The following is a 27,699-nucleotide window of genomic DNA, read 5'->3' on the forward strand; positions in this document are numbered from 1 at the left end:
GACACGGCGGGTGGGCGCACCCAGCTCGGACGGCATGGGGCCGCTCTCCCCTCCGGCCGGAGCCCCCCGGCCCCACGCGGCAGCCGGGAGCCCTCTGGGCAGGGCCACCACCATCACCCCGGCCGCAGGTCTGGACGCCGGCACCGAGCACGTGGGCGTTTCCTTCAGGGAGCAAAAACCCTTTTTGTTTTTCTGTCGGTTTGGGGGTTTTTTTGGTTTTTCTGTTGGGAAGGGTTGAAATCCCAGCGGTCGCTGCTGCGGTCACGACAGTTTCCAGCACAGCAGCGCGTGGTGGCCTGACCCTGAAGGAGGAAACTTTTTTGCTTTTTATATAAAAATTAGGATATTTTTATATATATATACACACACACAGAATAAGCAAATATTTTTTTTTGATTCTCCTTTTCTTTTTATAGAGCAGACCCACAGAAAAATGTGAAACCATTTCCCTGCAGGTTCGGAAACGCTTGCGGGGTTGTGGGTTGGGTTGTTTTGTTTGTTTTTTTTTTTCCAGATGAGATCCAGGATATCTTTTTTCTTTTCTTTTTTTTTTTTTTAAAAAGGCTTTACTCCCTCAAGAAAAAAAAAAAAAAAAGAAAAAAAGATTTACAAACCCAAAATAACAGCCTGTAGCAACTCTCCAGAAGAGAGGTGGTGTGACAATATTAATCCAAACATCACGCTATTTAATTCCCCAATAAAACATTGGAAAAAAAGGAGCCAACAGTATCTGCACTAACACTTTGCTACATATAAAATCTCCAGCTAATATGAAGCTTATGGTACCAACCTCTAAAACAGTTAAGATATATACACATATTTTTTTTGGGGGGGAGGGGGTATATTAACAAACAGAATATTACAAAATATTAAAGAAGGCAACTCTTCTGTCATCTGTTTCGGGGCGTGGAATTTTTTTCTTCACTTGAAGTTGGCGTAGTCTGAGAAGGCGTCGATATATTCCTGCACCACCTTGTAGCAGAATTCGTACTGTTCCTGCGGGATGCGGGGAGAGCACGGTGTTAGACCGAGGAAATTCCCACCCGAGACACGAGTTGGTGCTTCGTGGTCTGCAGCGAGCTGGGACCAAGCACGGCCACGTGTCCTCAGCCCGGGCTGATTCCCACCCGTGAGCGCGTCCCACCTCCTTCCAGCCCCCAAAAGCGGGATGCCCACCCTCCTCGCTGGGGTGCCGCCAGCAATAGAAACTCTGCCTTCCTCTTCCTCTCTGAGGTCCTATTTTCCCCCCCAAAAGACTTTCTTCTGGATCCCTGAGCATCTTTGCAAGCCCCTCTTGGAAGACGTCAGCTGGGCCTGCCTGCTCCTCCGCTCCCCGCCACGCTGCTGAGTGCCGTGGCCGCTGCAGGACAGGTTTCCAGGCTCCTGGAGCCCACAAATGCGTGGGCTGTGGCTGAGGACATCTCCAAGGAGGCTCCTACAGCTCGTGTCAGTGCTCAAGAGGGGCCTGATGCCTTCAGCCAGCCAAGCTCCACGCTTCCAGACATCCTAACAGGAGGAACCACCTCCATCCCTTACTCCTGGAGTAGTCATGGAGAGAGCAGACCTTCAGCCAAGGAGGTTTTTGCTCCGCGCTGAGTCCCCAGCCCATTCCCGCTGAGGTCTGGGGCGGCAGGAGGAGCGCGCTCAGCTGAGCTTACCAGTGTCTGCACCATATGTGGCCTCTGTAGTCTTAAACTCTTCACTGTCTGAAAGACGTCGAGAATCCCTTCTGCCTTCACCCTCTCCAGGACAGTGCTCAGCGCACAGAAGGTGCCTGTTCTTCCTGCTCCGGCACTGCCAAAGAGAAACCAGAAGGTAAAGGAAACCGCCCGTCCTGACCGTGTTGGCTTTGCTCCGGGGACAATCCGTAGGGGAACCACCGGAGAACTGGAGGAGCTGATGGTCCTGCCCAGCTTCTCCCAGCTTAGCTAGGACCTGCTCTACAAGACTGAAGCCTCTTTTGCTTAAGCGAGCAGGAAAACCCCGTACCACGTCTGCCCGGGCTGCTCCTGCTCAGCCCAAGTCTTCTGAGGGACCTTTGCTCACCTCCAAAGGTTCTCACAGAGCAGGTCCCCTTGGAGCGGTGGCCAACCCCTCCTCCACCCGGGCTTTACCTGCAGTGCACAGTGATGGGGTGGTTGCCAGACTGCTGCTGCTGCTTCTGCACGGCCGCGATGATGTTGATCATTCCCTTCCCATCCCCGGGGATCCCAACTTCTGGCCAGCCGTGGAAATGAAACTGCCGAATCTGTCGGCTCTTGTTTTCCTGGCGGAAGAGCACAGCTCGAGGTCAGGAAGCCGACGGGAGACCCGTCCCGAGAAACCCACCAGCTCAGGGCTTTGGGAAAGCCATCCGGTTAGGGGAGCTGCCTGCTTGTGGAGGGGAGGCATTCCCGTGGGATGGAGCAGGGCAGGACGTGGGGAACAGGGAGGAATAGGGAGGCTGGGTGGTGGGCACAGGGACGAGACAGAAGGAGGACGAGGGCTGCTTGGTGGCAGCAGGGCAGGATGAGAAGCAATCAGCAGGACAGGAACCCCTGGGGTGGGAGGTAAGCGTAGGGAAGAAGGTGGGATTGCAGGGGATGGACAGTACTTCGGGATGATGAGGAGATGACGGAGCTGATGATGCCAGAGGAAGGTCCAGCACTTGGAAGAGGAACTGCAAAGCGCCACGAACATCAGCAGGGGTTAAGGACGCCCAAACCCAAGAGCACCTGGAGCTCCCCACAGGGAGAAGGCCAGACTCTTACCCTGGTGTTCGTTACCAGCAGGTCCCGCACCGTATAGCTCTCGCACTCCTCCTCTTTTTTCAGCTCCACAGTGATGTCTCCATAGGACACCGAGCCGTCAGACGGCCAGTACTGGGCACACTTCTCCTGAGAAAGCATTACAGGAGGAGACAGGGTGAAGACCTCGTACTTATCCCATGGGCTTCAATGGAAGGAGTCTCCTCCTGGGGCTGGCAGCTGCCCAAAGCCACGTGAGATCTCACAGAAGAACAGAATGGTTTGTGTTGGAAGGGATCTTATAGATCATCTTGTTCCAACCCTCCTGCCATGAGCAGGGACATCTTCCACCAGCCCAGGTTGCTCCCAGCCCCGTCCAACCTGGCCTTGAACCCTGCCAGGGAGGGGGCAGCCACAGCTTCTCTGGGCAGCCTGGGCCAGGGCCTCACCACCCTCAGGGAGAAGAATTTCTTCCTAACACCTAATCTAAATCTCCTCTCTTTCAGCTTAAAACTGTTACCCCTCGTCCCATCACTGTCTCACGGCCTCACTCTGGAGACGAGATGCCCACTACACCCAGAGGCGCTTTGAGAACCGAGGGTCCAGAGTTGGTTTATGGAACATTTCCCCACCCTGGGTCCACCAACACCTGGATTCTTTGCAGTAGAAGTAGAGGTTGAACTACGTCTCCCGCATGGCTTTGCTCGAGGAAGGGTGAAAGCGCTCCCAACGCGCGGCGCTGGCAGTGCCGTGGCCATCGGGAGGTTTTAGGGGGTCACACTGACCTGTTGTGCCGGTGCCCCAGTGCAGCTACCCCGGGCGCTTACCTGGCCTCTCTCCTCCAGCTCCGTGAGCATCACTATGGAGCAGGATTTCCACTCCCAGATCATCCTCCAGAAGTCCTCTATCGTGTGCTGCAGCGGTCCTTGGCTGGCGATGTAGGAGTCCTTCTGGCGATAACCCTGCAATGTGAAGACAGGGTGGGCGGTGACCCGGCAGCGCCTGGGGGCCGGGAGCAGCGGGAGGAACACTCCTGGACGCAGCCGGGCTACCAAGCTCAGCGAATTTTGGGGAGCATCACGACTGTCCGTGTGAACGACCACGGCCTGGGCAGAGAAACCTGCTCTCAGGGTGAGCCACGTCCCCGCGCACGGGTGTCACCACACCGCTGCTCGGCAGCTGAGGTGCCATCAGCCACCGCTTTACCGCAGCCAGACCTTTGTTTTTAAAGAAGCGCAGCCGGAGGAGGATCACATCCCCTGCGCACGCACGGCCTCACCCGTTTGGCGAAGAAAGATTTGGGTTTCTGGCACTCCTAAGCCATAGTGAGGTCCCATCTGGAGTCCTTGTCCAGTTCTGGGCTCCCCACTTCAAGAAAGATGAGGAGCTACTGGAGGGAGTCCAGTGGAGGGCTACAAGGATGAGGAGGGGACTGGAGCATCTCTCCTATGAGGAGAGGCTGAGGGAGCTGGGCTTGTTCAGCCTGGAGAAGAGAAGGCTGAGAGGGGACCTTCGAAATGCCTCTAAATATCTGCAGGGTGGGTGTCAGGAGGACGGGGCCAGACTCTTTCCAGTGGTGCCCAGCGACAGGACAAGGGGCAATGGGCACAAACTGAAGCAGAGGAAGCTCCAGCTGAAGATGAGGAAGAACTTCTTCCCTCTGAGGGTGACGGAGCCCTGGAACAGGCTGCCCAGGGAGGTTGTGGAGTCTCCTTCTCTGGAGATATTCCAGACCCGCCTGGACACGGTGCTGTGCAGCCTGCTCTGGGTGACCCTGCTTGGGCAGGGGGTTGGGCTGGGTGACCCACAGAGGTCCCTTCCATCCCCAAACATTCTGTAATTCTGTGTGATTCTGTAAAGTCCAAGTGCTGTAGCAGAGCCTTGCCTAAGCTCCAAGCACTTCAGGTATGATTTTTACTGGGGATTTTTGGAAGCAGCGAGTAAAACTAGTTGGAACGAGATGCTCTTTAAGGTCCCCTCCAACCCAAACCATTCGATGATCTATGAAAACCAGCAGTAAATCCGGTTGGCTCTGGCTCTTCCACAACCACCAAGGGCTTCTGTTTCCGAAACCCCTCCGACGGTGCCCTGCGCCCTCGCTGCAGACTGTGACTAAAGACGCTTCGTCACTTGGAGCTTGTCGCTTAAGCAAAGTTCAGCAGAGGCAGGAAATCGAATCCTCAGCAAAAATGGCTTCCGTGACATTTCAGCTTTCTGATCCCGACGCGGAACAAGGCGGCTGCTGCCGGCTGCGTGCCGTCGGATGCTCACGCAGGCACAGCAACCCGCGGGGACCCAGCAAAGGATGTTTCAGGGAGCAATTAATTTGGGATGTTGTAACTGGGAATAAGCTGTTTTTACTGGTTCAACCCGTGGTGGTAATCGTCCTTTGAGGGGGGGGGGAAACTCCTCTGCCATTAGGAGACGAAAGCAGAAATCGGGCGAGCAATGAGCCGGGCTCTGTCACTTGGCCAGCGCTGGCATCACTGCACGAAGATAAATACTCATACGAGATGTTCCTCCAGAAGTCAACAGGATTACTCACGAGGAAAGGATGTGCAATCACTGACCTCCTCCTCGGAGGGAGGAAAGCACTTAACCTCCCCGCCTCGCCTCCTCCCGTCTCCCAGACAGGGATAATGGGATTGACCTGGTTTTTCTCGGGGGTTCTGGGGTCCGTGTGCTGCTCCGCGACCGAATCTAGCGGATGTTTCCTGACCCAACGAACAGTTGCCGTAGAGCAATCACTTCCACGGCTACGTGCATCCGCTTCTGCAAAGCCATCGTCAGAGCCTGGCGCCGCAGAAGGCAGAGCGGGATGTGAGGCTCTGCTCCAGCTCCAGCTCCCCTCTCCCACCACCCGTGGGTCACGAGGAAACCGTGCATAGAGGGGTTCCTTGGAGAAAGAAACTCGCACCCACCGGTGACACAAACCAAGTCCAGTGGAAAGAGCCTCACAAAACCCAGAGAAGGAGTGTTGTGGGACAAACCCTTTCCATAGGAAGCAGCGTGAGGTAAAGAAGTTTCCACCGGGAGAAAATGGCAAGAAGATTCCAGAAGACTCACGTCAATGAAGGAAGCGTTTACGTAGTCGGTGTTCTCTTCGCCTCTCTTCACTGGAATGATTACTCGGTTGAACTCATCTGAAACAGAAGCGAAATGATGGGAGTTTTGGGGAACGCCTTCAAAGCATCGCTCCTTGACAACCCTGCACGGCCTTCAGCGGGGCAGTCACCAAGCCCTTGGGGAGAGGACAGAGATGTGCCAAGGGGAGCCCTGCGCTTACAGCACCCGGCCGGGACAAGGAGACTCGGTTCTGCCTTCTGGGTTGGGGAAGGAGCAGAGGATGCTGAGGACTCCAGCAGCAGAACTTTTTTGCAGGGGCTGTAGGGATAGGATGAGGGGTAATGATTTTAAACTAAAAGAGGGTAGGTTCAGACTGGATATAAGGAAGAAATTTTTTACGATGAGGGTGGTGAGGCCCTGGCCCAGGTTGCCCAGAGAGGTGGTCGATGCCCCATCCCTGGGAACATTCCAGGCCAGGTTGGACGGGGCTCTGAGCAACCTGATCCAGTTGAAGATGTCCCTGCTCACTGCAGGGGGGTTGGGCTAGATGGCCTTTAAAGGTCCCTTCCGACCCAAACCATGCCATGATTCCATGATTCTTTGACCTGCTCAACACAGGGACTCCCTTCTCCCTCAAGGCAGAAAGCCTTGGCAGCACAAACCTGCTGAGAAGAAGGTCATGGCAGGGACAGGGCAGAAAGAAAGCAGGAAAGTCTCGGGGGCAGTGTTAAATTTGGCCATGTAAACCCACCTTCCCTTGTCTCTGCACCGTCCCCTCATGCTGTCCCTGACTCAGCAGAAGGTTGGACCAGATGATCTCCAGAGGTCCCTTCCCAACTTAGCCAGTCTGTGAGCCCACTACTGCAGGTGCAAATGCCTCTGTCCCCACAACTCCAGAGCACTCGCAGAATCACAGAGTCGTTGAGGTTGGAAGGGACCTCTGGAGAGCATCTGATCCAATCCCCCTGCTCAAGCAGGGCTACCCAGAGCTGATTGCTCAGGACCATGTCCAGACAGATTTTGAGGATCTGCAAGGATGAAGGCCCCACAACCTCCCTGGGCAACCTATCTCAGTGCTGCATCACCCTCACACCCAAAAAGCGTTCCCTGATGTTCAGAGGGACCCTCCTGTGTCTCACTTTGTGCCCATGGCCCCTTGTCCTGTCACTGGGCACCACTGGAAAGAGCCTGGCTCTGTCCTCCTTGCGCCCTCCCTCCAGGTATTTACAGACATTGGTGAGACCCCCGGAGCCTTCTCTTCTCCAGGCTGAGCAGTCCCAGCTCTCTCCGCCTTTCCTCCTACATGAGGTGCTCCAGTCCCTGAATCATCTTCGTGGCCCTTTGCTGGACTCTCTCCAGTCTGTCCATGTCTCTCTTGTACTGGGGAGACCAGCACTGGACCCAGTACTCCAGGTATGGTGTCACCAGTGCTGAGTAGATGAGGAAGGATCACCTCCTTGACCTGCTGGCCATGTTTTGTCTAACCTAGCCCAAGACACCCCCAGCTGCCCAAATTTGCCACAAGAGCACCTTGCTGGCTCATGGTCAGCTTGGTGTCCACCAGGACCCCCAGGTCCTTTCCTGCCAAGCTGCTTTCCAGCCAGGTGGCCCCAGCAGATACTGGTGCCCAGGGTTGTTCCTCCTCAGGGGCAGGACTCTGCACTTCTTGTTGAGCTTCATGAGGTCCCCGTTGGCCCATTTCTCCAACCTGACTCATTCCCACAACCCCCCAGATGGTCCCCTCACCCACTGGGCATGCCTTCCCCAGGCAGACAAACAAATCTTACATGGAATTATCTGAAGCACCCTGTTCTTCTTCATGTTCGCCGGCAAGTTGCCCGTTCTCATCTTGTCATTCTGAATTTTGATCGAAGTGAGCTTCTGCAGGGGAAGGAACAAAAGCAGAGGTAGATTTCAGAGCCACCCTGCAGGAGGCAAGTGCATGGTGGTCCCTGCAGCCCACCACCATCCGACCGGATCCACCAGGACAAGAACCACACTCACCTTGAACTCCTCTTCCAGCCCGTTGCTGCTGGTCCCTGGCACTTTGTTGTAGATCTTCTGGAGGTGGATCTCTAACGAGGTCACCTCCAGCTCCGTGTCACCATAGAGATAGTGCTCCAGAAGTGCTTGGTAGATAAACACATACTGCATCTGCAAGGGTTGCAGGGAGAAGCCATCAGCCTCCGCTCCATGCTCAGGGAGCGCATCCTGGTGCCCGCGCACACGCTGGCAGCAAACCCACCATCCCACTGCCCACCCCTGCTCGCTGGGCACGCGGCACCGCTGCGAGACCCCTGACAACCTTCCCGCTGCTGTACGGGGACTGGGACATTACTTGCTACATGACACAAAGCTGACATGACACAAAACTTTCTCCAAGTCTGGAGAAGAGGAGGCTGAGGGGAGACCTTCTCGCTCTCTACAGCTACCTGAAGAGAGGTTGTAGTGAGGTGGGTGTTGGTCTCTTCTCCCAGGTAACAAGTGATAGGACGAGAGGCAATGGCCTCAAGTTGCACCAGGGGAGGTTTAGATTGGATATTAGGAAAAATTTATTCAACGAAAGGGTCATTAAGCACCGGACCAGGCTGCCCAGGGAAGTGGTGGAGTCCCCATCCCCGGAGGTGTGTAGAAGACGTGTAGAGATGGTGCTTAGTGACGAGGTTTAGTGGTGGACTTGGCAGTGTTAACAGTTGGATGTGAAGATCTTACTGGTCTTTTCTAACCTAAACGAACCTCTGATTCTATGAAGGGGACTAAAACCAGCAGGACCCAGCGAAAGGCTCACTTGATGCAGCATCCTTCCAAAATAACGGACGACGCCCAACCTGCGCGTAGGCTTCGCTGCAGGCTGGGTACTGAAATCCAACCCCAGCGAGCAAAGCCCAGGACAAGGGGCAATGGGCACAAACTGAAGCAGAGGAAGTTCCGTCTGAACACGAGGAAGAACTTCTTCATTCTGAGGGTGACGGAGCCCTGGCCCAGGCTGCCCAGGGAGGTTGTGGAGTCTCCTTCTCTGGAGATATTCAAGACCCGCCTGGACAAGGTCCTGTGCAGCCTGCTGTAGGTGACCCTGCTTCAGCAGGAGGGTTGGACTAGGTGACCCACAGAGGTCCCTTCCAACCCCTACTATTCTGTGATTCTGTGATTCTGTGAGACCGCAGCGGCCCACTTACATCTGTCTGTACCATCTGGCAGCGCTGAGCCCGGATCCGGCTCACGAAGCCGTAAACGTCCACCTTCCTCTCCGCGTGCATCATGTCCAGCATGGCATCGATGACGATGAAAGTGCCCGTGCGTCCTACCCCGGCGCTGGAAGGGCAGAGGGGACAAGCCATCAGTACAGCAGTGCTGGCGTTGGGGTCCCTGGTAGAGCGGCTGGGAGCGAGCCAGCCGCTTCCCAGCAGTGAGTAAATAGCAAAATCTGTTCTGGAGATGAGAGAGGTCCTCAGCCTGGTGTTCAGTGTCGCCTGGGTTTTGCGCAGAGATGCACACAGCATCTCCAGCAACTGCAGTGACTGGAATGCGTGAGGGCACAGAGCAGGGTGAGCCAAAGCAAAAGCTGGGCCAGCTACTGCTTCCAGCTTCCTACGGGCTGCCTGCTCCTACCAGCTGCCCGCTGTCCCTTCCAGTCCACCTCCATCACATGAAGGTGAGCCCGTCGGGAAGCCTTGCTTCTGCACTGGTAACTCAACCATTAAGGAGAATAAGAAAGATGAGGCTGTGCAGACGCAGAGGCAATGGAGGTCCCATCCCTGGAAACATTCCAGGCCAGGTTGGACGGGGCTCTGAGCAACTTGATCCAGCTGAAGATGTCCCTGCTTGCTGCAGGGGAGTTGGGCTAGACGGCCTCTAAAGGTCCCTTCCAACCCAAAGCATTCTATGTTTCTATGGATAGACAGAGCTCTTCTGTCAGCTGCCTCCAGAGAAGAAAGCTGGAGATGGACTTGGCAGGTTGCAAACGTGATCATTTCTGCCTTTAACCGTGAGGCTTTCCCTTACTGAAAGGTGGAAAGCCTCCGTGGCTCCCCCAGGCTCACTGCTGTGCCTGAAGCCACTCCACATGAGGGCAAACACCGTGGTCCCCGCCACCAGGCACGCTGCCAGCCGAGTGCTGCCTTCTCGCAGCAAGGGAGGTTGCCTCTCTCATGCCCAGGGCAGTGGAGAGCCAAGGGAGATGCCACCAATGCCCGGCAGCAGTGCTCGGCCTGGCTCATTTGGCAACCAGTTAACCCAAACGAAGGCCACTCAACACGAGCTGTAACACCATCACATCGCTGATCCCAAGAAGTTCCTCCAATTCACACGCATTTTTTTTTAATGTTCCCATGTGAAATGTTTCCATTTAACATGAGAAAGTTAAATAAAAATAATAAAAACGGCCTCACTGAAAAAAAAATCCTTTTAGTATCAAATACGAGACACTCTCCCCGGCACCCGGGAGAGGCAGAGGTCAGCTGTGACCAGGACTTACCTGCAGTGCACGACTATTGCCCCTGCGTACTGGGGATTGCACGTCTTCACCTTCTTCAGGAACTTCAGCATCCCGATGGGGGTGAAGGGGACCCCAAAGTCGGGCCAGCTGGTGAAGTGGAACTGAGTCACCAGGCGCTGAGGTTTCTTGTTCGTGACGTCGCCGACCTGAAGGGGAAACGCACAGTCTGGTTAATGATAAATGCTCAGATTTCCCTTCTTTCCCCCCCTCCCCAAAAACGAGGGAAGAGAGGGAGCTACAGCCCCAAGACTGGGCTCGCCACTTCAAGAAAGATGAGGAGCTACTGGAGAAAGTCCAGCGCAGGGCTACGAGGATGAGGAGGGTACTGGAGCATCTCTGCTACGAGGAGAGGTTGAGGGAGCTGGGCTTGTTCAGCCTGGAGAAGAGAAGGCTGTGAGGGGACCTTAGAAATGCCTCTAAATATCTGCAGGGTGGGGGTCAGGAGGACGGGGCCAGACTCTTTCCAGTGGTGCCCAGCGACAGGACAAGGGGCAATGGGCACAAACTGAAGCAGAGGAAGCTCCAGCTGAAGATGAGGAAGAACTTCTTCCCTCTGAGGGTGATGGAGCCCTGGCCCAGGCTGCCCAGAGGGCCTGTGGAGTCTCCTTCTCTGGAGATATTCCAGACCCGCCTGGACACGGTGCTGTGCAGCCTGCTGTGGGTGACCCTGCTTGGGCAGCGGGTTGGGCTGGGTGACCCTCAGAGGTCCCTTCCAACCCCGACCATTCTGTGGTTCTGTGAGCTAGACGGCGTAAGAAGCATTAGTATCCACAAGCCGAAAGGGCACGGGCAGAGGCTCTGGGCCCAAACAAGTCTCTAAAAGCATGACATTTTAATTGTCCAGCATCACATCCTGCATCCTAGGGGTGAGAGGTGCCAGCCCGGCCTCGGCTGTGGCTCTGACCCGGCAGAAGCTGCCGGATTTCATTCCCAGCGGGCTCGAACAGAAGCCGCCGCTCCATCCTTCCCCACATCTCTGCCCACAGCATCCTTGTGCTGAAGGCAGGGGAGGAAACCACCCACGTCCAGGCTGTTGAGATTGAAGAGTGAGGCTCAGGAGAACCCTGCTCAGGGTCCAGACAGGTTTTCAACCACCAGCTCTTCCTTGCCTGCCTCCAAGAGCGGCAGGAAAACAAACAGCGACTAAACCATCCAGAGTCTCCTCCTCGGACGACAAAACGTAGCGACAGATGGGAAAGCAATCAGAACCAACGCATACGGCGCTGGATTTTGTCTCGGCTCGTGGGATAAACATGATTATTTGCAGGCATTAAGTATCTGGGGGTGAGAGTGGGAACAGAGACTGCTAATGGCAAGTGACCTGAATTTCAGCCCTGGCACCCACCAGCTTCTCTGCTCTCCGAACAGCCACGCTGGCACCCGCTGGGAACGGGCTCCCAGGTGTTTAAGGTGAGGCATTTCTTAACAGCTCTGGTTAAAAATGGATGCTGGGGTCATTGCATCCCAACTCTGCTCTCATGGCACCTCGGAAGAGTTGAGGAGCACACCAGTGCCTGCTGGACGCCCAGTGTGGAGATGGGAGGGGTGGGATGGGATGGGAGGGGATGGGATGGGGTGGGATGGGTGGGATGGGATGGGATGGGATGGGATGGGATGGGATGGGATGGGATGGGATGGAACGGGTGGGATGGGATAGGATGGGATGGGATGGGGTGGGGTGGGATGGGATGGGATGGGATGGGATGGGATGGGATGGGACGGGATGGGATGGGATGGGAGGGGATGGGATGGGTGGGATGGGATAGGATGGGATGGGATGGGATGGGATGGGGTCGGATGGGATGGGAGACGCGAGGCCCGGCACCTGCTGGATGCAGAACTTCCGCACGGTGTAGTCCACCAGGACGGTCACGTCCTCCACGGACACTCGGATGTTCCCGTATGTCCAGCAGCCCTGATCCGGCCAGTACTGAGCACACTTACACTGCGGGGAGAGAACATGGGCGCAGGTGAGCTCTGGTCCCTCGCAAGCCTGGGACTGGCTCCAAGACATGCCCACGGGCATGAGATGGGCCAGATATGGACCAAGTCGGGTGGGATACCAGCCCATGAAGCCTTCTGGCACCTACCTCTTTCCTCTCTTTGAGGTTGGTCACCATGACAATTGTTGCTGTGTTTTGCTCCCAAATCATCCTCCAAAAATCGTTCACGGTTTCTTCCTTTGGTCCTAAGGGGAAGGTAAAGAGAAATGTGGTCTTTGGGACCAACCCCTCCAGCTCTTAGACCGAAACCGAGCACATGAAGTCACACGTCGTGGATGACACAACACAATTTTTGCCAATAGATGCCAGCACAGGAGGTGCTCTGGTGTCTGGGCACGTTGTCTAAAACAAGGAACAGCCCTACCACACAATAGCTGGGCTTTTTGGATATGTTTTATCATCAGGAATTCCATTTTTAGCCCAAGAAGGAGAAATCAGACAAACGGAGCACGGAAAGGACTTGCCCAAGGTCACCCAGGGAAATCACGGCCATCTCAGTCCGCAGAACTCCTGCCCTGGGGACTTAGGCTTTAACCATGGGATCCCACTTCAACGTGGCACAAGAATAGTTACCTGCTGCCTGCCAGACAAGGAGCTGACTCAGCCTAGACCTCCCTTGCCAAGCCCAAGGCTAAGGGCGAGCCTGGAGAATAGCAGAGCCAGAGCTTTACCCCAGCCTGATACCACTGACGGACCTGATCCAGCCTTCCTTCTCCAGCAAGAGCCCGGCAAACTGGCAGGTGAGGTCCTAAACCGCTTCCAAGCCATGAGAGGAAATGCAAACCACCTCCCATGGGCAAGTAACCCCCTTCTGCTGACATGAACCCCCCTGAGAGTGGGCATCTTGCTTTTAGGGATGTGTTTGGACCAGTACAAGGGAAGTAAGAGAGCTGGAGGGCTACGGATGGCGCATGCAAGCTGGTGATGCTCTAGCTGGGGGCAGCTGAGCTGGGGAAGGCTCGCGATGCTTGTTGCTCTCAGTAGCTGATAGTCCTGTCTTGCCTCTGAAGACCACAGAGAAATTTCTCTCCAAGGGCACGAGCCCACTTTCTTGTCGGCTGACGTTTAAAAAGCAGCAGAAATGAAACCAGATCAGTGTGGGGCGCTCCGTAGTACCAGATTTGGGGAATTCCATGCATCAGTACGGGCTTGGGGTGGACCTGCTGGAGAGCAGCTCTGCGGAGAGGGACTGGGAGTGCTGGGGGATGACAAGTTGACTCTGAGCCAGCAGCGTGCCCTGGCTGCCAAGAAGGCCAATGGCATCCTGGGGTGCATCAAGAGGAGTGTGGGCAGCAGGTCGAGGGAGGTTCTCCTGCCCCTCTGCTCTGCCCTGGTGAGGCCCCATCTGGAGTCCCGTGTCCAGTTCTGGGCTCCCCAGTTCAAGAAAGATGAGGAGCTACTGCAGAGAGTCCAGCGCAGGGCTACGAGGATGGTGAGAGGACTGGAACATCTCTCCTACGAGGAGAGGCTGAGGGAGCTGGGCTTGTTCAGCCTGGAGAAGGCTGCGAGGGGACCTAATAAATGCTTATAAATATCTGCAGGGTGGGTGTCAGGAGGACAGGGCCAGACTCTTTCCAGTGGTGCCCAGAGAAAGGACAAGGGGCAATGGGCACAAACTGAAGCAGAGGAAGTTCCAGCTGAAGATGAGGAAGAACTTCTTCCCTCTGAGGGTGACGGAGCCCTGGCCCAGGCTGCCCAGGGAGGCTGTGGAGTCTCCTTCTCTGGAGATATTCCAGACCCGCCTGGACGTGGTGCTGTGCAGCCTGCTCTGGGTGACCCTGCTTGGGCAGGGGGTTGGACTGGGTGACCCTCAGAGGTCCCTGCCAACCCCTAACACAACTGTGATTCTGTGAATTTAATTAAGCAGCTCACTAGCAACAGTTCCAGAGAGCACAGGCAGTTGTGGGCCAGGGTGGAAGGACAAGGCTCAGGGAGGAAAGGCTTTGACACTCTCCAGCAATCAGTATTGCACAGGTGCGGCTTCTCTTTCTCCCCCAATGCATCCAGCACTGGCCTTTGACTGGGAAAACCAGTGTGGACCGGCCAAGGCTCCTTTCGAGCAGGGGAGCTCTGCCAGGCGCTGCGCCGTGGTCAGACTGGCACAGCTTTGCAGAGCAGCAGGACCCCAGCCCAGCCGCCACCAGACAGAGCTACAGGAACCACCAAGCGTTTACCTTGTGCAGCAATGAACTTGTTTTTCTCTTGGTACCCCTAGAGAGAAAAGGAGAAAAAGGAAGACAAATGAAAGACCTGTATTTTTCTAACACAAGAGGCACGAAGTGCAGCCACATCATTAATAGAGGCATCACCTGCTCTGCTGCTCGCTGCCCTGTGCAGAGCAGGGGCTGCAGCCTCCGAGGGGAGAAACAGCTCCAACAGCGGGGCAGAAATAATGGAAAATCCCCGTGCAGAGGGTCCCTGCCCCAGAGCAACACTCCCCACGCTCACGTAACGCGGGAACGACCCCACTTGTTGGCACAAAGCGCTAACGAAGCGATACCCCACAGGCCTTCTGCCGGGACCAGACCCCGCACCCAGAGCACCACGTTTAAAATCCGCGTTCATCTCCGGGAGATGGGGCTGCTGAACTCACGGGCATCGATTCTGTGTGTTCCCTAATGGATATTTATTTATTGGTGAAGAAAGTAAAAAGCTCTTTTGGGTCTCTCTTTTCTCCACGTGCCTCCATCCTTCTCAAAGTCTACTTTGAGGTCTACAGGGAGGCTGTGGAGTCTCATTCTCTGGAGATATTCAAGACCCACCTGGACAAGGTCCTCTACAGCCTGCTCTGGGTGACCCTGCTTCGGCAGGAGGGTTGGACTGGGTGACCCATAGAGGTCTCTTCCAACCCCTACCATTCTGTGATACTTCTTCGTATTACCCTTCCAACTCTTGGAGCTATATGGTGATAACCATACAGGACCCATCTCCTCCTAGGAGCAGAGCAGGGCAATGTTGCTTCTACCTTAGCTGGGTTCCTCAATTTCTTTTGCATCCCCTTCCCACCTCCAGGCCTGCAAGCTGGGAAGTACCGATGATTAACCAGCCACACCCCTCATCAGCCATTAATCAGAAATCCCCAGTTCCTGCAGGAACGGTTCCCAAAACCCTTCCAAACCAGCCGGCTCGACTTTGCAGCACCCTAAGGAGTGCAAGAGGTTCTCATTGTTTTAGCAGTGGGGAAAAGAGAGGTGGGAAGAGATGGGACCATGGCAAAGCAGTCGAGGAAGTGCAGAGCTACAGCTAGAATCTGAGTCCCGGCTCTCAGCCCCTTACTCCAACCACGCTCGTCTGATCTCACGGCACGGAGCGAAGCACTGTGAGCTCTACCATGGCCACATAAAGGTTACAAGACCAAAAAATAGCGTAATTTATTGCTCTGGAGGAGCTGGGAAGATCTTAACATAGGAGGTAGTCTCTCAACCATCCTCTCCTAGGCAAAACTCACACCCAACGAAGGCCTCGCGCTCCTGGTGGGACCAGGCACCGCTGGCCGGGGCGCAGCCGGCGGGGATTTCCCCTTCAAATCACAAAACTCACATTAATGAAGGAGGCGTTGATGTAGTCGGAGTCAGGAACTCCCTCGACAGGAGTCAGGTGAACCCTGGAATGATCATCTGGAGGAAAAGTAGAACTTTGTATTAAAACTCACTCCCTCCACGCAGCTGATACCTGGCGTAGCGAGAAAGCTGGGTGTCGGAGGGGAGCCCCGGCTCGCTGGCTCCCCCGCATACACAAACACTTTTATGCCCCCAAATTCTTCTTGCCTAAGCCTGGAGAGGTGCTAGACCTCGCCCAAGAAGTTTTTCTTCGGCAGAGCACACACATTTGAGGCAGCCACCGAGGCAGCCCACCGCCCCACGCCGCCCAGCGAGAGCTGGCCATTTCCCATCCATTTAATTCCGTGGAGGGCTCCAGGGAGCTCCTCCTGGTGGGTATCTAAAGCTCAAGCAGATGCAGTCATCCATCTGGGAGGTGAAATGAGCTCAACCATGTCCTTTCCCATCCCGAGAAGAGGAACAGGGAGCCCAGGCAGCAGCACTGGCCATGTCCCCCGTGCCCAACCAGCCCCGATACCTACAGGGCAAAATGTTCACGTATCTGTTCTTCTCCTTGTTCTCCTCCTTGGAAGCAGCTTCACACGTGGCCTGTATGGGACACGCTGGGAGAGCCTGCAATGGCAGAAAATGGGGTTTTCCACAATGTTCTTACTCATGGCACACCAGTAACCACAACGCAACCTGCCTGCCGGTGCATGCCACATCCAAGCATCCCACCAGAGGGTGGTCACCCTTTGCTGGCCTCCAGGAGGGAGGTGAGCAGCAACCCCTTGTCCACCTGCCCCTTCGGACGCCTCCCCACCACCCCCACCCCTCACCTCCACCTCAGCACCAGCTCCTCATCCCCACTGAGCTCAAGGTGACCATTCCAATAGCCTGGGCTGGACCAGAGAGAGCAAAATCGCTTCTGAAACGCGGTGTCTGCAATCTCAGGACCCAAGAACACGAGGTGGCAGCAAAGCCTCTGGCACCAAACCCACCAGCCCAGCCATGGAGGAGCTCATTTCTGCCTGCGGAGGCTCCTGCTGAGGTTTCCTCCGTTAACAGTGATGTTAACGGTGACCCGATCAAAGCCCCCGCCACCCGAGCACACCCCTGGGAAGGTGCACCCATGCAGGGAGCTATTCTTCACCCAGCAGCGCCGGGGACCTTTGGTTTGGGGGGTGCTGGGGTCACAGGCGACGCTGTCCTGGTCACAGTAGCCGGGTTTCGCGCTCGAGCAGAGGAGGTGCTTCCCCAGCACCGTTTTTCCACATCCTCACTGAACAGCGAAGAGGATGAGAAGGTATCAGGGGATTCACCACCCCTCCCAGCTGACAGGACGGACGTGCTTTGGCAACAGAAGTCTTCAAGGCCATGGAGTATTTATAACCTAAACCCTCGCCTCCCCGGGCATTCGTTTGCACCTATTTGGTTTCTTCGAAGCGTGGCCAGGAAGGGTATCGAGTTGTGCGACAGCTGGAGAAAGTCGGGTGGCTTTTTTTCTCATCTTGTCATCATCCTCCGATTGCCGTACCACACCTTGGACCTAAGGTTTTGTGTATTTTCAGGTGACACCTTTGCAGCGCGGACAACCAGACCAACAGTAGATTTTCTTTCTTTCCTTAGGCTGATGGAGAGTCCAGGCATCTCCTACGCTGCACGCTGTGATACTCCAGCCTGTTGTTTAACGTTGTCGCCTACACCTCATTACCGCTCTGCCTGTTTTCGTATTGCCAAGGTGAAACAGGTTTATCATCACAAGAAGCTGCAGAGCTCAGCAACGTCAGGAAGAGGTGGTGGCCATCTCAGGAGAGGTGCTCAGCATCGTGGGATAAGCACAAGACCTGAATTATCACTCACTGCTGAAGGACAACTGCTGTCCTATAAACTGTCATCGTTCTGTTTCAGGGTTAACAGCTCACTGAAATAGATGGGGTCATTTCTGGTTTGCTATCAGAGCTCTTGTTTTAACTGTTTGTGGATTTAAGCCGTGAGGATTGGGAGGAGGGAGGCAGAGCCTGGGAGCAAACCAGCAGGCAGGGAGGATCTGGAGGACCCAAAGACATCCAGGACACCTCCCGCACCCAGAAAAACGTAACCTCGTAGCGCCGCTTGCTAGCAAAGCTCTGCTGTCTGCAGTGAACATGAGGAGCAGTGGTTTGCCCACCACCACAGCAGATTCAGGACTAGAATCAGTCCTCCCACCTCGCAGCCCCTTGAGAAACTCCTGCGGACCGGGCAGACCGTAACTCCCTCCATGATGCTCCCAGGTAAGGTCTGCTGAAGCACGGCATCCAGCACCGGCATCGTTATTTTATCGATTTTTTATTGATGTGCCGTCCCCAAGCTGGGTACCACTGCACGCTGCAGCTCCTCCCTGATGTCCCAGCTGTTTCGTCACAGCTCCATGAAGTGAGGCCAGATTTTCCCCTGCTGCTTGTCCTAAGCTCAACGCCGAGAGCACCCTGCAGGATTTAAGTGCAAGAAGCAAAGGCACTCACGTTGAACTCCTCCCGAAAGAGCTTGTTGTCATCTGCCATCCGGCGGTTGATCTCCTCTTCCAGCTTATCGACGGGCAGAGGCGGGTATTTACGGTTGGTGCTGGGGGAGCGGGCGAGCAGCGGCATGCTCTGAGGCTCTGCAACGACACCCACGCATCAGAGGTGCCCACCCAGCCGCTCCCCGTGCCCAGCACTCATCCATGCCCAGGTGGGCACAGGGACCTTACACACCCTGGGCTGTCTGCTTTCAGGGCCACCTTGCATCCTCGCTGTCCTTATTTTCGCAGAATCACACAATGGTTTGTGTTGGAAGGGACCTTACAGATCATCTTGCTGCAATCCCATGCCATGGGCAGGGACACCTTCCACCAGACCAGGCTGCTCAAAGCCCTGTCCAACCTGGCCTTGAACACTTCCTGGCCTTTTGCTGTTCCTACAGGTGGTGCACAAAAATTTGGGGATGAAACGGCAACGACGACCATGTCTAACAACCCCATGCAATGCTACAGGCTTGGGGAGGAGGGGCTGGAGAGCTGCCCCACAGAAAAGGACCTTGGGGTGCTGGTTGACAGCCGGCTGAACATCAGCCAGCAGTGTGCCCAGGTGGCCAAGAAGGCCAGCGGCATCCTGGCTTGGATCAGCAATGGTGTGGCCAGCAGGAGCAGGGAGAGGATCGTGCCCCTGTACTTGGCACTGGTGAGGCCGCACCTTGAGTGCTGTGTTCAGCTTTGGGCCCCTCACTCCAAGAAGGACATTGAGGGGCTGGAGCATGTCCAGAGAAGGGCAGCGAGGCTGGGGAGGGCTCTGGAGAACAAGTCTGATGAGGAGTGACTGAAGGAGCTGGTGCTGTTCAGTCTGGAGAAGAGGAGGCTGAGGGGAGACCTTATCGCTCTCTACAACTACCTGACAGGAGGGTGTAGTGAGGTGGGGGTTGGTCTCTTCTCCCAGGTAACCAGCGATAGGACGAGAGGCAATGGCCTCAGGTTGCACCGGGAGAGGTTTAGATTGGATATTAGGAGAAACGTCTTTACTGAGAGAGTGGTCAGGCATTGGACCAGCTGCCCAGGGCAGTGGTGGAGTCCCCATCGCTGGAGGGGTTCAAAAAACGTGCAGATGTCGTGCTGAGGGACATGGTTTAGTGGTGGACTTGGCAGCATCAGATTTACAGTGGGACTCGACAATCTTAAGGGTCTTTTCCAACCTAAATGACTACGACTCCAAGTCATCAATACTGGGGCATGAAGACCACCCCGCTTTGAATTCAGACTTCACCCTCACTCACGTGGGAAGTTTGGCACCACCACCGTAACACAAGTCCCAGGTGGACACAGCAACGGTAGCTATTGCTGTGGTTCCTCAGCGCAGCCAAGAAAGGCCACGCGAGGGTTATCCCAACACAACCCACGGTTTATGGAGTTCACACCTCCGCCTGCAGAAATGTAGAACGGGTGGGGAAGGTCTTAGCTGCCAAGGTGGAAAAAAAAGGTGCTGACTTTCAGTTAGCGCTCGCTCTGAAGGTGTTTGGTTTATGTGGAGGGAGCTCAGAAAAAGGACCTGAACCGAGTCTAAGAGGCGGTGGATCTTCTTCAAGCACTCACTTAGGTGCTTGCATATGGATGGAGATGCCTAACTTCTGACCCTCAATGGGCAGCTCTGGCTCAGAACCAGAAAACGAGACAAGCTCAGGGCCAGCAAACTTTAGACATTATAGCACAAGACTTTAAAATTGCGTTTATGCATCTTTAAGAGGTCCAGAAAGGTTTTTATAACGAAAAAAGCAACATATTCCCTGCTTTCTCTCAGTTTGGTGCCTACAGTTAGCGTGAAGATCTGCATGAGAGTTTTAATCAGTCATCATCCTAATTTGAAAGGGTGGAAGGTTATTTAATTATCTCCTAAAGGTGTGTTTTTTCGAAAAAGGTTCTTGTTTGAGCCAAAGAGATCTTGTGAAAACTCAAGAGGAACTGTGAGTAGTTCAGTGTTGGAAGTGATCGCCCATTTTAACATCAACCACTTGAGGGCAAACATCTTCTTTCTGGAATGAAAGCTGGGAAGCGAATTCCTGTTCTATAAAAGCTTGCCAAAATCATGGAAAACAGAGAAAGTTCAGAACAACAAACAAATAAAAATTTAGATGAAAAAACACTTTCCTACAATAATACAAGGTGGGAGAACAAAGCCGTGGCATCCAGCCCACCGAGTCCCCAGGCCCTTGTCACTGCATTGGGCTTGGGCTGTGACAATGCCACATCCACGGGCTTTCCTGGACTTCTACAGAGGTCTGTCTTCTGGTGCATCATATTTATATTATTCTAGTGTATTTATATTTATTCTGGTGTATAATATTTATATTATTCCCACCAGAAATAATATAAATACATACTCACGACCGCCTTCATACGCCCTTCCGAGACCACACTAAAACAGAACACAATCTTCATTTTTACACATTTCCAGCAAACCACCAGCGCGTTCCCATTTCCATTCAAGGCACTGCACGGTCAGCAGACCACCCTGGGTAGCTCTGCGCTGCCCGGAGAGCCGCCCCGGAGGGCATAAACCAACCCTGCTTTTGCCGCTTCGAGGGTTTGATGACTTTTTTGTAATTTTTACAATTTATAGGAGGATTGCTGGTTATTTCGCTAGCTAACTTTGGCCGACTCCAAGCAGGGGGGCAAAATGAAAGCCAAATGGATTGCTATGCTGAAGAACGTTTGGATTGACCCGCTTCGATCTGAACAAAGCTTATTCCTTCTGCAAGCTGCACTTTCGCTCCCCGTGTCGCACGGACGCGGGCCTCACCTGCATCATCCGTCCGGCCGTTGGACAAGCGAAAGGAGTTGGAGTGACTCCCTGCTTGCTTGTATTTCTTGAACCTGCGGAAGGCAAGGGAGGGGAGAACATCAGTAGACAACCACCAAGAAGCCCAAGCTACCTTCTGGATGAGAGACGCGGCCATGAAGGGTGTTCCTCACTTCCTTACAGCTTGAGGAACTAGCTGGTGGGTCCAAGAGGGACATCTAAAACCCTGCCTACTGGTGTAACTTTCAGCTGACCACATCTGGAAAGGCTGCTGGAGACCACAGCAAGGTGAAAGCCAGGAGGAGAAGCTTTAAGGCTGTTTTTTAAGGAGAACGCCCCAAGGAGCTCCTGCTCCACAGGCTGATTCAGCAAAGCACATAAACCCCAGGCTGCTCCGTCCTGCAGCCAAGCCCTTCGCCACGTGCTTTTAACGTGAAGCAGATGCTTACGCTCCGCTTGCCTGAAGTTAAGGGTTTTGCTGAATCACCTGGCGGGCGGCGGCGAACAGAAACCCTTGTTTTTTAAGGGCTGGAAGCCAGGTGGGGAGGACTCAAAGCCTGCTGCTGCTGAACTCCCCAGGCAAAACCCTCCTCAGGTTCACTGCTGCGAGGGCAGGCCCAGAGCCAGCAGAGGAAGGGAATTTTTCCACCACTATGGAGAGAGTTTTTTATTTTTTATATTTTTTTCTTACTTGTTTAATCATCAACTTGTTGAGTAAATTAAAATGGTTACTGCAGGTGACCAAACGCTCTCTTCTAGCTGAGCAGATACGCACTCAGGAGCTGGGTGCGCTACACTTGAGCAGCCCAAATGCTGGGATTTTTTAAAAATGGACCTAAAAAAGCCTTTGCTATGTTACTGTTCCAGCTACAGGCATCCCTAACGCTCCTAACAAGCTCCGGTCGTACGCCACCTCGCAGAGGAAGACGCACAGGCACGATGTGCCACTAAAAATGACATTTTCAGCAGCAGAACAGGCATTACCCCACACGAGGAGCAGCTTTCCAGAGAAAGGAATATGCATCACTTCCTAGGTAACTGCAGGTGTCATCTTCATTATCTGTGCGGGTTTCTTTTTAAAACACTAAGCCTTTATCTTAGGAAACGGAACAAGAGGCTTATTCCTGTTCATTCAGTAATTAATTTCTGTTAAATAAGGGAAGCCAGCCTTAAAGCATTTCTTACCTTAACATGTACAGCACAATAATAATAAATACTATGACTAGAAGGGAAGACAGGGCCACCATCACAGCTATAATTGGAGTCTCATCTGCAACAGGAGAAGAAAGGTGCGGTTATCGACAGCTGTCAAAAAACATCCAGCGCCATCATTCAACAGGGCAGAGCTCTATAATTTGTGCTTGCAAAATAGCAATAATAATAATAATAATGAAAAAAATTAAGTAAGGTTATGCTTGTCAAGTCTGAACATTGAAGACCTACGCAACCTGAGCGAGCACCACGTATCTCAGGTATTCCGAGGTCAGATTAAAACCCGCAACCGCGATTCAAAGCACCTCAATCTTCTCCACGAGTCGTTCACTGTGAAATTGTGACCTTGCAGATGAAAACAGTGATTGAGAAAGTTGTGAGCGGGCTGTCTTAGGGGTTTCTTCTGCACAATTAAACGTGCCCATGGTGGCCCACCAGCCACCAGTAGAAGTTCCTGCTCTATCACCTGAGGACCTACAAAGTCTTCTGCCTGAGACGTAAGGATCCACATGAGAAGCTTCTAAACAGGTCCACGAGTTCGGTATAGCATGATAAGGAACCTTATATTAAAACAGGTGAAAACTGCTAATGGCTTCAAGCTGCGTCAGGGGAGGTTTAATGGCCTCAAGTTGTGTCAGGGGAGGTTCAGATTGGATATTAGGAAAAATTTCTTTACTGAAAGAGTGGTCAGGCATTGGAGCAGGCTGCCCAGGGAGGTGGTGGAGTCCCCACCCCTGAAGGTGTTCAAAAAACGTGTAGATGTGGCACTTCAGGACATGGTTTAGCAGGCATGGTGGTGTTGTGTTGATGGTTGGACTTGATGATCTTCAAGGTCTTTGCCAACCTTAATGATTCTGTGATTCCATGAAAACTGTGGCCTTTGTAAGATCCCACAGATGCTACCCTTGTAAAACCATCATGCTTTTGCTTCCAGTTCCATGTCAAATAGGACAAGAGCGCGATGCTTCACGTCGCACCTGGGCCCTGAACACCTTCAGGCTGAGGTTTGCTGGAGAGGTTCAGGGCTACTGAGCTACTCATGATCTGCCTGGCTCATCGCAGAGGTGGCTCCTGCTAGGACTTCTCTGCCCCCTGGAAACACTGAATTTAGAGAGGAGGTGATGTTAGACAACCCATCGTGAACGCTCCGCACCGCAAGGCCACCGAGTATGAACTCGTTCGGCTCGCTTCGCTGCTCACTCCCTCGCAGATGCTTCTCGAGGGCAGGCGCCGCGCAATTCCCTTGCAAACACACTTGAATTAGCCACGTCTGAAATGTTCCTATCCTCTGGGACCCATAATAGTTTTTCTTTTTTTGTTAAATAAGCTGTTTGCAGCTTGGCCTGGAGGTCAGTGGAACAGTGGTTGGTGCAAGCAAATTACCCAGATGGGGCTGGAAGCCCAGCAACGCTAACCAGATACGAAAATGGCCCCAAAGGGCATTTTTTCAGATAAATGTGGATGCCAGCGACGCCAGCTGGGGTTATTTTGATTTTCCATCAGCTTGCTCTATCTGTATGGGCCATCACATCGCGTCTACGTGCCATGGCCCCCCGAGACTGCAGGGCATGACCCCCCTTTCCACCTTCTGTCCATGCATTTCCCTGCCCGGCCAGATTCCTGCTCCACATGTCTCCGCAATTTCAGCCAGCAGATTTTCTGAGGTGGGATTTATTTTGTCCATCTCTGACTACTGAGCTACCAAGGAGCACTCTGGTTGTATTTCTGCATTTGTCCCTCTGTGGTTGTAAGGTCTGGAAATGTTATTCTGACCAAAAATGATGATTTTCGGTGTAATGATTTAAAGGTAATGATGTGGTATGGCAAATGAAAATCTGAAATCCTCCCCATCTTGCATGCCTTTGTTCTTCTCATCTACTGGCCTCACGTAGATGGCCTCCCCCAGCCCAGCAGCAAAAAGCCGAGGAATTTACTGGGAGGCATTTCTGCCTCCTGCACGCTCAGTAGCTGCCCCAGCCTTCGCACTACCCACCGCGAGGCTTTCCAAAAGCAGGACCCGGAAGGCAAAGCCACCACGGAGCCTCTTCACCCAACCACAGCCAGCCCTCGCCTCTCCTCCAACACGCTTCCCCTCGAGACCTCCGACCGCAACCACCATCGCCACCCTGGCCAGAGGAGGGGAAGGCGACAAAGCCCAGGGCACTACGCGTCGTTGGACCATCTCTCCTGCCTTGGACGGGGCTAAGCTCAGCCCAGCCGGCGCTGAGCCAGCGCCGGTTGGCAGGAGACGTGATTTACGGGCAGGGTTTCGGCAGGGGTGCCTCTGGCAGCAGGATGCAGGGAGCCTGGGGGGGTTGGTGGTTTGTTTTTCTGCAGCCGTTCTTTCGACACGTCTGGCTGGATGAGTTAGAGCTTTTCCACCGCGGTCGCTAACCGCCGGCGTGCTGCCCGGCCCACCCAGCAAAGCCCAGGCAGGAAACAAGCTGGAGGGTCCCCAGCCGGTCCCTCCGCCCCGCAGCCAGCCCTGGTGAGCGGTGCCAACCCCCCGCAGCTCCTGTCCCGCTCCAGCCTCAGCCCCAGGGGTTTCACACTCCCACCTCGCTTGGACAAGGGACGGGGACTCAACCCTCTGCTTCCACAGACCTCCAGTGCTGGAGCACCTTAGTCCAGAGCCTGGAAGGCATCAGGATGCTTAAATCTTGTCCTGGCACCTCTGAGGAGCCAGCAAACCATCTTCTGATGCTTGAGATCATGTCTCCAACCATAGGCAGAGGTGCTACAGAGCAGTCTATAGGCTGTCCCCTGTACGTCACGCCCGGCAGAGAGGGACAGGGCTGAGCAGCCCTCCTTGCTCACCGCTGCCAACGAAACTTGAGTCAAATCAAACAAACAACATGAGGAAGAACTTCTTCCCTCTGAGGGTGACAGAGCACTGGAACAGGCTGCCCAGGGAGGTTGTGGAGTCTCCTTCTCTGGAGATATTCAAGACCCGCGTGGACAAGGTCCTGGTGCAGCCTGCTGTGGGTGACCCTGCTTCGGCAGGAGGGTTGGACTAGATGACCCACAGAGGTCCCTGCCAACCCCTACTATTCTGTGATTCTGTGAAACTATGGGATCACAAGCAAAAAAAAAAAAAAAAGTGGGTAAAAGAAATGGAAGCAAAGACTTAGGGTCAGTGTTTCTTAAACAAAACCCCAGCACACGAGATGTGGATCTCCTGGAAAACAAATCCTGCAAAATGGTCGCAGAGGGGGAGCAGAGCAGTTTAAAGAGTTTAAATCCCACCTCTGAGATCCCAGGCGGGGTTTAAAGCACAGGCCAGCTACGTTCCCTGCAAACACCGTACAGAGCCTGCGGGAGCGGATCCGTGATGCAACCTCTATTTGCTGTCCTGCAATATTTCCTTCCCAATTGTATTTGGGAGGCGGAAGAAGAAGCCACACCAGACATCACGGCTCTGGATAAACCCGAGAGCGTATTCACAGCGGTCCCATCTCCTAACAAGGTGCTGCCACGGCAGGGAGAAGCTTTGGGAGAGGGGTGCAATGAGCAGAGCAATGCTTCAAAGACACAGGATCCTCCCAAGCTCCAGGTCTCTCTGCTGCTTTCTGTCCATCCCACTGGGATATGGATGCAGTATTTCAACGCATCCATAGGGAACCAGGAGAGGATGCGTTGCCTGCTGCACCAAACCATGCCTTGGTGCCTTCTGGAAGGCAGGCATGGCCCTTTCTGCGCCCCTGTGTGAACATCATGAGGTTCAACAAGGCCAAGGGCAAGGTCCTGCACCTGGGTCAGGGCAGCCCTCGGTATCAGTACAGGGTGGGGGATGCAGGGATGGAGAGCAGTCGTGGGGAGAAGGACTTGGTGGTGCTGGGGGATGAAAAGCTGGACATGACCCAGCAACGCGCACTCACAGCCCAGAAGGCCAACCGTGCCCTGGGCTGCATCCCCAGCAGCGTGGACATGGGGTGAGGGAGGGGGTTCTGCCCCTCTGCCCGGCTCTGCTGAGACCCCCCGGGAGTCCTGCGCCCAGCTCTGGAGCCCTCAGCACAGGACAGAGCTGGAGCTGTGGGAGCGGGGCCAGAGGAGGCCCCAGCAATGATGCGAGGGCTGGAACCCCTCTGCTGGGAGGAAAGGCTGGGAGAGCTGGGGCTGCTCAGCCTGGGGAGGAGAAGGACAAGGGGAGACCTTAGAGAAACCCTTCATTACTTGAAGGGGGCCTCCAGGAAAGCTGGAGAGGGACTTTTTAGCAGGGCCTGTTGCGATAAGACAAGGGGTAATGGTTTTAAACTAGAAGAAGGTAAATTTAGACTAGATATAAGGAAGAAATTTTTTATGAGGGTGGTGAAACACCGGCCCAGGTTGCCCAGAGAGGTGGTCGATGCCCCATCCCTGGAAATGTTCAAGGTCAGGTTGGATGGGGCTGGGAGCAACCTGACTGAGTTGAAGATGTCCCTGCTCATTGCACAGGGGTTGGCCCAGATGGCCTTTAACGGCCCCTTCTGACCCAAAGCCTGCCATGATTCTATTCTGCGATTCCGTGGTGCGAGCTTGACACCCCAAGCAGCGCAAAGCGACTGCCGTGGAGTTTCCGAAGCTGAAGAACCCATCAGAGCGATGATGCAAACACACAGAGGGAGCTCGTTTCTACAGGCAGCGACTGGACCCAGCCGTACCTCTGCTCCACCCGCTCCCATCCTGCTAAAGCAGTCAGTAATCGCAAATATTCTGGAAGTGATGCCACTTCTCAGAACTAAAAGATGGAAAAAGGCGCCTAAGTGCTATTATATTACAAGAAATGGGTTTGTGCTACTGCTTGCCAACAGAATTAAGGAGAATAATAATTATTCACATCATTTGCAGAATGGGTCCGGATCAGACAGGGCAAGTCACAGTCAATAATGACAATTCATCAGCAGAAAAAGAAGGAAATTGCTTGAATGGCTTCTTAAGTCTTGTTTATCCAACTCTTGGGACGGAAACGCTGGTATTTTCAGAGCGTTCAGCAGGAACTCGATGTATCTCATAGGACATGTACAAATTGGTATGGGATTGTGTATTTCCAAGAACCTAACACAAATTACGATATCAGCGTGTCACCAGCTCTCCTAAAGAGCTCGATAAGCTTTGTAAAAGCAAATTTGGAAGTGTGTCATAAGGAGAGCTATCTAATAGCAGAACAGTTCTGGAAACATCTTTACCGAGGGCTTGGGTAAAGAGCAACGAAATATAATATTCTTACCTCTTCTGTCAGAGTTACCTGCAGAAAAAGAAAACAAAAGTCTCTTAGCAACAAAGAAATATACATTTTAATAAGTCAGGAAGGATCAAAGACCAAGACAGTAACAAATTTAGTAACTCTCATCATCTTCTTGTAAATCTTTCCTT

At 53.9% G+C, this 27,699-nt stretch overlaps 1 protein-coding gene across 4 annotated transcripts in view; it reads right to left on the reverse strand.

The window, feature by feature from the left end:
* Positions 1 to 368: 368 nt before the first annotated feature.
* Positions 369 to 27,699, reverse strand: part of PTPRA (protein tyrosine phosphatase receptor type A) — a 150,148-nt gene continuing 122,817 nt past the window's right edge. For all 4 annotated transcript variants that reach the window (XM_075420274.1, XM_075420272.1, XM_075420273.1 and 1 more), the window contains 19 exons: positions 27,554 to 27,571; positions 22,321 to 22,405; positions 21,136 to 21,209; positions 18,334 to 18,470; positions 16,372 to 16,462; positions 15,831 to 15,907; positions 14,465 to 14,501; positions 12,378 to 12,475; positions 12,113 to 12,232; positions 10,267 to 10,433; positions 8,969 to 9,104; positions 7,797 to 7,946; positions 7,580 to 7,673; positions 5,793 to 5,869; positions 3,554 to 3,688; positions 2,751 to 2,876; positions 2,115 to 2,266; positions 1,659 to 1,794; positions 369 to 996 (listed from right to left, as the gene is read on the reverse strand). In XM_075420274.1, the coding sequence (XP_075276389.1) occupies positions 922 to 996; positions 1,659 to 1,794; positions 2,115 to 2,266; positions 2,751 to 2,876; positions 3,554 to 3,688; positions 5,793 to 5,869; positions 7,580 to 7,673; positions 7,797 to 7,946; positions 8,969 to 9,104; positions 10,267 to 10,433; positions 12,113 to 12,232; positions 12,378 to 12,475; positions 14,465 to 14,501; positions 15,831 to 15,907; positions 16,372 to 16,462; positions 18,334 to 18,470; positions 21,136 to 21,209; positions 22,321 to 22,405; positions 27,554 to 27,571 (1,985 nt within the window). In that variant the 3' untranslated portion in view covers positions 369 to 921. The remainder of the gene's footprint in view (positions 997 to 1,658; positions 1,795 to 2,114; positions 2,267 to 2,750; positions 2,877 to 3,553; positions 3,689 to 5,792; positions 5,870 to 7,579; positions 7,674 to 7,796; positions 7,947 to 8,968; positions 9,105 to 10,266; positions 10,434 to 12,112; positions 12,233 to 12,377; positions 12,476 to 14,464; positions 14,502 to 15,830; positions 15,908 to 16,371; positions 16,463 to 18,333; positions 18,471 to 21,135; positions 21,210 to 22,320; positions 22,406 to 27,553; positions 27,572 to 27,699) is intronic.

Source organism: Opisthocomus hoazin, chromosome 5 (assembly GCF_030867145.1).
Source record: "Opisthocomus hoazin isolate bOpiHoa1 chromosome 5, bOpiHoa1.hap1, whole genome shotgun sequence".
Classification (NCBI taxonomy): Eukaryota; Metazoa; Chordata; class Aves; order Opisthocomiformes; family Opisthocomidae; genus Opisthocomus; species Opisthocomus hoazin.